General features: G+C 38.8%; 1 protein-coding gene across 6 annotated transcripts in view; it reads left to right on the top strand.

Annotated features, from left to right (window-relative positions):
• Scaf8 (SR-related CTD associated factor 8) overlaps positions 1-9,006 on the top strand; it is a 230,736-nt gene that overhangs the window by 81,710 nt on the left and 140,020 nt on the right. For all 6 annotated transcript variants that reach the window (XR_003847254.1, XM_029556992.1, XM_008854723.1 and 3 more), the window contains 5 exons: positions 2,121-2,221; positions 2,856-2,969; positions 4,035-4,191; positions 6,633-6,766; positions 8,425-8,569. Coding sequence is in view for 5 of the 6 variants with exons in the window: in XM_029556992.1 (XP_029412852.1) it covers positions 2,121-2,221; positions 2,856-2,969; positions 4,035-4,191; positions 6,633-6,766; positions 8,425-8,569 (651 nt within the window). In the remaining variant the exon portion in view is untranslated. The remainder of the gene's footprint in view (positions 1-2,120; positions 2,222-2,855; positions 2,970-4,034; positions 4,192-6,632; positions 6,767-8,424; positions 8,570-9,006) is intronic.

Below are 9,006 nucleotides of genomic sequence, written 5' to 3'. Positions count from 1 at the left end.
CCCCCCCCCCCCCCCCATTTACATCCGGATCACTGGGACTTGTTACATGTGTTAGTTTCCATTGCATTACATTGTGTATTGGTTGTCTTTCTGTCACTGTGACATCAACTTAATAGAAAAGATTCATTTTGGCTTGTGTTTTCAGTCCATAGCTGGTTGGCTCTGTTGCTTTTGACTGACTGAATCTCATTGTGGCTATGGAGCAGAGAGAGTCGGGAAGGGGCCAGTGCCCTTTTAAAGGCATGCCCCTAGTTGGACCCCATCTCTTAAAGCTTTCACCACTTTTCAGTAGTGCTAAGGATTGAGCCTACGACATGTGAGGGTTTGGGAGATATTTTCTATTTAAACAATCCCACTTTGGTAAAAAGGGACTTTGTAGTCTTTGAAATTTAAGATTCACTTTTTTTTTTTTTTAAAGAATTTTCTTTTTTTCTGTGTGTGTGGCACACAAATGCTTACACCTTTTGTTGTGCACCTAGGGAGATCAGAGAACAATTTGGAGGGGGTTCATTCTTTCCCACCATGTCGGTTTCAGGTGTCCTACTCAAGTGGCATGGCTTGGCAGTTAGTGCTTTTATCACCTGAGTCCTCTCACTAGCCCCTGGAATCTGATTTAAAATGTTAAAAAGTTAAAGATCTTAGTGTAGAATGATTGAGACATCAGTTGAAATTATATAGGGTGAGACTATCTGAGATAGTGAACAATCATTTGGGAAAGGCTAAATGATTCCCAAAGATTTCACATTTCTGAAAGATGTTCTAGTTCTGACCAGCAAAAGTAGAGCTTCTTGGCAGTGATCTTGTCAAGATCACATTTCAAGGTTAAATTAACTTTTGAATAAGCGTGCTGTAGATCTTTCCTGTAAAGATCAAGATACTAGAAAATGACATTGATAAAAATCTAAATGCAGTGGGCCTGGAGAGATAGTTCAGCAGTTAAGAACACTGACTGTTCTTGCAGAAGACCCAGGTCTGAATCCCAGCACCCACATGGCAGCTAACAACTGTCTGTAACTCCAGTTCCAGGGGATCTGACCAGCCTCTTCTGTTCTCTGTGGGCATTGCACGACATGGGCGCATTTACCTACATGCAGGCAATACACACATACATATAAAATAAAAATAATAAATTAAAAAAAATCTAAATGTAGCACATTAAAGCTGTGTAAATGCATAAAAGGAGGTATTCAAAATCCATAAAAGGTACATCTAATGGCATGTAGGATGTCTTAAATTTTTGTTCATAAAAAGAAAAGCTTTCTAGCCAGGTGTGGTGGCTGCATATGTTTAATCCCAGCACTCAGGAAGCAGAGGTAGGTGGATCTCTGTGATTTCCAGGCCACTTGAGGCTACAGGGGACTCTCTTTAAATAAAAAGAAAACCCCCCCCCCCCCCCGCAAAAAGAACAAAAAACAAAAGAGCTTTTAAGTTTGGAGTGATGGATGGCTCAGCAGTTAAGAATGCTTGATGCCCAGTCCTGAGGATAGAGCTCCAATTCCAACACACCTGTCGAGTGGCTTAGGAATACCTGAAACTGTTAGGTCTAAGGAACCCAGCACCGTCTTCTGAGCTCTCTGGGCCCCTGCATACACATGGGAGCATACACTCACATAAACATATACACATAGACACATGTGTGTGCTTACACACAAAAGAAGTAGCTTTCAAGAGGTTAAGGAATCCTGGTTTACCCATTTCCCTTTTAGCATTTCTCTGCAAAACATTATTTCTTTAAGGATAGGGCAGTTAATACAGTTTTCAGATTTGTCTGTTGTTTAGGGAAAAAAGTCCACTGAGTCATTCCAAAACAAAGGTATGAGAAGGTTCACAGGTAGAAAATAGTTTCAAAACTTTATTGTACTTTAGAATCAGCTGGGGAATTGTGAAGCTTCTCTTCCCACCTAAGTCTGGAGTGGGACATTGACACCTACAGCTGTTGCAGCTTAAGGATGCAAGAATTTGACTCTGGAAATGTGGATGCTGGGGTCTCAGTGAGTTGTAAATATAATGGTTTCATGTCAGTCGCCATATATTTTAAGTAGGTCACTGTTAGCTTGTTGTCATTAGTGCTTGAGAAGTACCTGTCTGATTTCAGCCTTCTGTTTCATTTGTCTCCACAGTATGTAGTACTACTCTTTGGGTTGGCCAAGTGGACAAGAAAGCAACACAGCAAGATTTAACCAACCTTTTTGAGGAATTTGGACAAATTGAATCCATTAATGTAGGTACCTCTTTATAAGCAGTAAGACAAGGTTTTAAAATAGGCAGTTTTTGCTCACTTCAGACCCTAATGAAGCCCGTTAGTCTCTGGCTTTTATAATGTACATCTTGACAAGATTACATTGTTGACTTTTCTGTATTTGCTTTGAAACTGTTTATTTTCTTAATTTTCCTTTTAAACAGAGCATCTTACAAAATATTCATAGGGGTGTTATATCGTATTATAATTCTCAATTCCTATAAACAGTAAATGTTTGAGATAGCAAGAACTCTTCTCCCTCCCTCCTCCCTCTCTCTTTTATCAGCTAGTTTGTAAATGGAGCTGCTTTTTTTTTTTTTTCAAGTAGTTCTGTATTTTGTATTTAAGATAAGGAGAGATGATTTTCAGGATTTCATGTATATCATGGCTTAGAATGGAAGCCAGGTTTTGGGTTTATTAAAACTGAGTATTTGCTTATATGAATTGTACCAATAAAGAGACAGTGGAGGAAGAAAGGGGAGATCAGTTTGGCTGCCCACCAAATTTGAATTGTAGTTGAAATAAGTAGTCAGAGTGTTCTGTTTCACTAGAACCAAATGTCGGAATGAATTTCCTTTTTTATACTCTTTGTAAAGAAAGAATTCTTTTTCCATAGATGATTCCTCCCAGGGGCTGTGCATATGTCTGTATGGTTCATCGGCAAGATGCCTATCGGGCTCTTCAGAAACTCAGTTCAGGATCCTATAAAATTGGTTCCAAGGTTATTAAGGTGAGTTTTTGTGGATGAGTTTGCGGTAAAGGTCAACTAACGTTTTAGCATGTATTATGTTACATTCTTAAGTTTTTTGTAGGAAAGGGCCACACACTCGTACTTCATTGGATTATTAAAACCCCTAGTTCCTTTTATTTTCTTCTTTTTCCCCTTTTGGTGCTGGGAAGCACACCCTGGGCCTGGACCTTGGTAAGCACATAGTCTTCCCCTGAGCTGTATCTTTGCCGTCTTCATCAGTGTTTTCAGCAGCCTCCTCAGAAGCTTTTTTCAGGATTTTTGACTTTCAGATAAGATACGGGTAAACTAATGATATGGCCAAAACTTTGTTTATTTTTCCTTAAAAATCACATTTGTAGGCATGTGTGTTGGCCTGCACTATGAATCCCAGCAAACGGGAGGCATATGCAGGTGGATTTCTGTGAGTTTCAGGCCAGCTATGGCTACAAGGAAACCCTGTCTCAAAAAACAAAATCCCCCCCCCAAAAAAAAAAACTTGTACGAGTCTCTTAACACGTCCTTCTTCATGACATTGTTTCTTTATTCTCATTTCCTGTAAATCACCCTTGTAAAAAGATCATCTTCAAGAATTTTTTTTCTCTTAGTCTTTAAATTGAGAATTTATTATTTTTCATTACTACTTGTGACTGCCTCGAAATTTCATTTTGGTTATTTAGAGAGAATTTACTCATTTAGCTTCTGCATCTAAATTAAAAATCTCAGCTATTTCCAGGAGTGTTGTGTACACTTTTTTTAAAAAATCATTTCATGGCATTGGGTGTCTATAAATTCCGTTATTGCGTCTCGTGTCCTATTGTAATTGGTTTTGTTTAAATTATAGTAACTAGATTTGTGTTGTCTCCAGAATTGCTCATTTTAGAGTGGAAATAAGAAGTGGGAGTGAATCCCATGTTGTAAACATGTTCTCTAATGCAGTTTTAAAGCAAGCACGCAAGAAAAAACTAATTTTATTTGTATTTGCTTAAATATGATTTTGAACTTTCTGCATTTTTATTACAGTATACCTGTGAGCTTCTTTCTTTTCCTCTCCCCATTTCCAAATAGATTGCTTGGGCATTAAATAAAGGTGTAAAAACAGAATACAAACAGTTCTGGGATGTTGATCTTGGCGTCACTTACATCCCATGGGAAAAAGTTAAAGTGGATGACTTGGATGGTTTTGCAGAAGGAGGCATGATTGATCAGGAAACTGTAAATACTGGTAAGAACCTTAATGCCATTTTATTATTTAAAAAGTGTACTTCAGAAGGTTGTAATAGAAATTTGTTTGGGGTGGCAGAGTGAACTATGCTTATTTCCTGGATTCAGCAACAAAAGGAGGAAATAAATGGGGCTGTGTGTGCTGGGGCCCTTAGTAGATTATGTTCCATCGGTATCAGTGTATAGTTTAGAAAAGTATCAATTAGAAGTCTGTAAATGTTCCTTTTTTTTCTTTTATGATCTTTAACATTTTTTGTTTTATCATTTTTAAAAATATTTTTATTATTTTTATGTGTATGAATGTATTGCCTGCATGTGTTGTGTAGAGCCTGCAGAGGTCAGAAGGAGGTGTCTGAGCCCCTGGAACTGGAGTTATGGATGGTTGTCAACTGCTATGTGGGTGCTGGGAATTGAACCCTGGTCCTCTGTAAGAGCAGCTAGTGCTCTTAACTGCTAAGCCATCTCTCCAGCCCCCCTATTTTTGTCTGTTTTAAAACAGGGTTTCCTTGTAGTCCTAGCTGGCCTGCCTCTCACAGAGTTCTGCCTGCCTTTGCCTCCCAAGTGCTGGGATTATAGGCATGTGCCATCACACCTGGCTCCTTATGTGTAAGGGAAAGCTTGTATACCATGGAAGCTTCGTTGAACTAAATATTTTTTTCATTTTATGAGTGTAAATGAAAACTAAAGATTTGAGAAGCTTCTTGGAGGAACCCTCCAGATTGTTTTAGAGTTCATTTGAGAGTAGCAGGAATAGTATTCATACAGATTCCCGTACAGTTTCATGTGCTCAAGTGCCTTCTACAATACCTGTATCCAAATGACGGTTCTTTAAAATACTAGTATTTATTTTATTTTTTAAACTTGGGCTTACAATTTCACAAGATTATTAACCATTATACCCAGAGGAGATGCTGGTATTTGGAAAAGACTCAAAATATGATATGTTCTTTGTTTCTTCACATCTTGGGTTTCTTATCAAAATCAGCCTGTTTTCAGAATATGTTGGATCTCATGCCAATGACAATATTTTCAAACATTTTAAGTTCTTCTCTTCTGGCTGGGGATAGACCTCAGGTGAGAGAACATGCCCTTAGTATGTGTAAGACTCTTGATTTGATCCCTAGCACTACCCAAATAAGCAAAATCAGTTCATTTCTTTTTGTGTTCTGTGTGCCCTCTTCCCTCTGTTATGACTGTTTTCAAAGACATTGGGTCTTCAGTTATTTTAGTTCCTGCTGTGTGCCAGGTCAGACTTTAGGAACTGAAACTGTGCCAAGGAGACAAAAAGCAAAAATTATTCCTGTTATGTTTGGCACAGCATCCAGAGCCTACAGTCTGTGGGCTAGATCTTATTCTGCAAAAATTACTTTATTGAAACACAGCTATACTTACTGTGTACCTGTTTTTGCATGACCCTTTTTTTCCCCCTTTTTCTTTTTCTTTTTCTTTGCTTTGGCAAGAGTATAGTCACAGGAGGGAGACCATATGGCTCACAGAGTCTGTGCAACTTAATCTAGAAAGACCCTTGTAGTCAAAAGAACTAGATAATAAAAGCTATAAACTATACAAGATTTCTGTGTTGCTAGTTACATGTAGAATGCGTAGAGACTGGGCCTGATAGCACTTCACTCCCACTACTTTGGAGGCAGAGGCAGGCACAGCTCTGTGAATTTGAAGCCAGCCTGGTCTACATAGCAAGTTCTAGGCCACCCAGGGCTTCATAGTGAGACCCTGTCTCAAACATAAAGCACAGGGAAGGGAGCTGAGCTGTGTGGGTGTGGACTATTGTAGTGTGTAAGTCTATGCACATCTGTTGGAGAGAGTAGTATTTGGAGTGAGGCATGCATCTGTTTTGGAAACAGCATTCCTGACAACTGGAGCAGGAAGTGCAAAGTCCATTCAAATACATGACAAGTGGCAGAATTTGAGCAACATGGAAACAGGTAGGAGATGAAGGCCAAGGCACTGAGAGGCAAAAGCTTGCTGGTTTTTTACTCTGAACAAGTTGACCACGATTAGAGCTGGTTCCCTCCCCCCCCCCCCCCCCCCCCCCCCCCCCGCCCAACTACAATATCATGTTGTCCTGGTTAGCCTCCAGCCTGTTCCTTCTGCCTCTGCCTCCTAAGTGCTAAGACTACAGAATGTGCAGCCACACCCACCTCACTCCATTTTTATATCCCCGTCTTTTCAGGAAGATTTTTCAGTATTGAGCTAATACTTTGTTAATGGTACTTTATAAAATATAACATAAGGTTGTTTTCTCATACCAGGCCGCCTTTAAGGTGTGTCTCCATTACCTCTCAGTGTAGTCACTTATATCTCACATGTCTTTTTGGTTTTGCCAAGGTAGATTGTATGTACGTTAATGGAGTTACATGTAATATAAATGGAAAAAATGACAAGATCCACTTAAAGAAAATCCATTTCATATATTTTGTTTAGAATGGGAAACTGTGAAAAGCTCAGAACCTGCTAAAGAGACAGTCCAGACAACACAGAGTCCAACTCCAGTTGAAAAGGAGACAGTGGTCACAACACAGGCGGAGGTTTTCCCTCCACCTGTTGCCATGTTGCAGGTTAGTACTAGATGGTTTCTTTGTAAATATTGTGTTGTAGATTTCCAATTTTATTCATGTTTGAAAGTTAGAGAATATTGTCCAAATTAGGACAGACTTGTTGTTAGTGTTAGTCAAAGAAGTTTTCTTTTAAATTAAAAAAAAATTCTGCTAGTGCTGTAGTATTGTTATATTAAACACATGAAGTTTAAAATGGGTAAATAATGGAGCTATAACTTCCTTAGTATTGCAATATTTTCTTTAGATTTATGTCTTTCTGTATAATCAAATTACAGTCAATAACTTTTCAAATAATTAGTTATTTCTTGGAGCAGTAAGTTATTTCAGTGAATTTAGTGAAGCATTTTGAAAAATCATTATTTTTGGGAGTGGGATTATTCATATTTAAATACGTGTTTGAGTGCCCGTGCTGAGGGGTGCACTGTTCTAGGAGCCCTGGGGTTAGGGATCCATCAGTGATAAACATTTAGGAAATTTGTTACGGGAGAAAGACAAGCTAGGAGAATGAGGACCCTCTGTGTCATACAGGGTAGTACATGACTGCTCAGTGATGTCTGTAGAGGGGCTGACGGGTTTTAGACTATGGTCAGTGGACCAGTTGAGAATGGGGCACTTGAAAACAGTTTAAAGAAATTAGCCATTTGGATATATGAAGAAGAGCATTACAGGCAGAGGAAAAGCCAAGCTGAAGGTCTGTGCCAGGAGCATATGATGTGTTCCAGGGATAATGGGACAGTACATGGCTGGAGGAAAGCCAGTGATGTGCACTCTCTAAGGACTTTAGTTTTCATGCTGAATGAAATGAGCCATTGGAGGATTTTGATCAGAGGAATAATTTGATCTGCTCTGACAGTTTTAAAGGATTGCACTAGACGCTTTTCATTGAGAATAGGCTATAGCATTTGTAAAAGCAGAGAAAATTGCTAGCAGTGAAAGTGGTAGATACTGAGATTTTTTTAAGGTACAACTATTAAGACTTTGTATATCTCTTGAATTTTAGAATTGTGAAAAAAGCAGACAAGGTGTTTGGTCCAATAAATTATAAATATGGAGCTACCATTTTGTGCGAATAGGAAATAATGTGGGGAGAGGTCTCTGGGGAATGACAGTTCACTTCCTTCTGTGCGTGTAAAATTTAAAGTGCCTTTTAGACAGTAAAGCTGAGTATGTTTGGTCATTAATGCAAGTTGATGTTCAAGAAAGAGATGGTGCTATTGGAGATGATATGTTTGTACTTTTGGGGCCTTTAATGAATAGAAGATACTTGTGTTGCGATTGGAATATAAGTTTTTGAGAACTTGGAGCCATTAGAAAGCTGCTAGTTCTATTTTCTGATAGTGATAGTGAACTAACAGATAGGTATTCATTAGTCAGTTTACTGTGAAGTGGCAGTTGAAATTTGAGCCTGATACGCGGTGTTCGGCTACATTCTCATTACGTCATTTCAATGTGAGAAACACTTCATGATCTCCAGGTAAACGGTCTTTTGAAAAATATTGCTGCTTTTACCCTAAGTAGGTTCACTTCAATCTATACAGAAGGAGACAATCTTAAAGCAATGACACTTGCTCCTCTCCTCTAAAGAGGTGTAATTTCCTTTACTATGGTAAATATCCACAGGGATAACCTGATTAATAGATTTTTCTCCTATCCACAAGATTCCAGTAGCACCAGCAGTTCCCACGGTTAGCTTGGTTCCACCAGCGTTTCCTGTGTCAATGCCAGTTCCCCCTCCTGGATTCAGTCCAATCCCTCCACCTCCTTTTCTACGAGCAAGTTTTAATCCTTCACAGCCACCACCCGGTAAGGAATTGATCTTCTTATTTGAACTTTATTTAGATTAGCATTAACGTTACTCTTTTTTGAGGTCTAAATGTCTCAGACTTTAGCACATGACAGAATTACCTCCTAGAGTGCTCCTTAGAGAACAGATTGTTGGGTCCATTCTCCATTCTGATTTGCTCTCTGAATGCAGATGGCTGGAGGAAGCACGGACAGAAGAATTTGATTCACTGAAATCACTGAAAATCCTAAGATGGAATGTAAAATTCATGTTGATGTTCTTATATGAAAGTTCTCTACAGTTACCACTCTTTCATCAGAGTTTGTGTTGAGCTCTACACTGTCCTTTGTAGAGATCATTAGGTTCCATTTTGATGTTAGAAATTACATTTTAAAGCATTAGTAAGGGAAAGTTTTCTCTTTAACCTAAGAAATTATTTGTAAGAGTTCCTGGAGTC

This window comes from Nannospalax galili, unplaced genomic scaffold (assembly GCF_000622305.1).
Source record: "Nannospalax galili isolate Female #2095 unplaced genomic scaffold, S.galili_v1.0 scaffold1087, whole genome shotgun sequence".
In the NCBI taxonomy this organism is placed as follows: domain Eukaryota; kingdom Metazoa; phylum Chordata; class Mammalia; order Rodentia; family Spalacidae; genus Nannospalax; species Nannospalax galili.
This window is presented reverse-complemented; position numbering and strand designations above follow the sequence as displayed.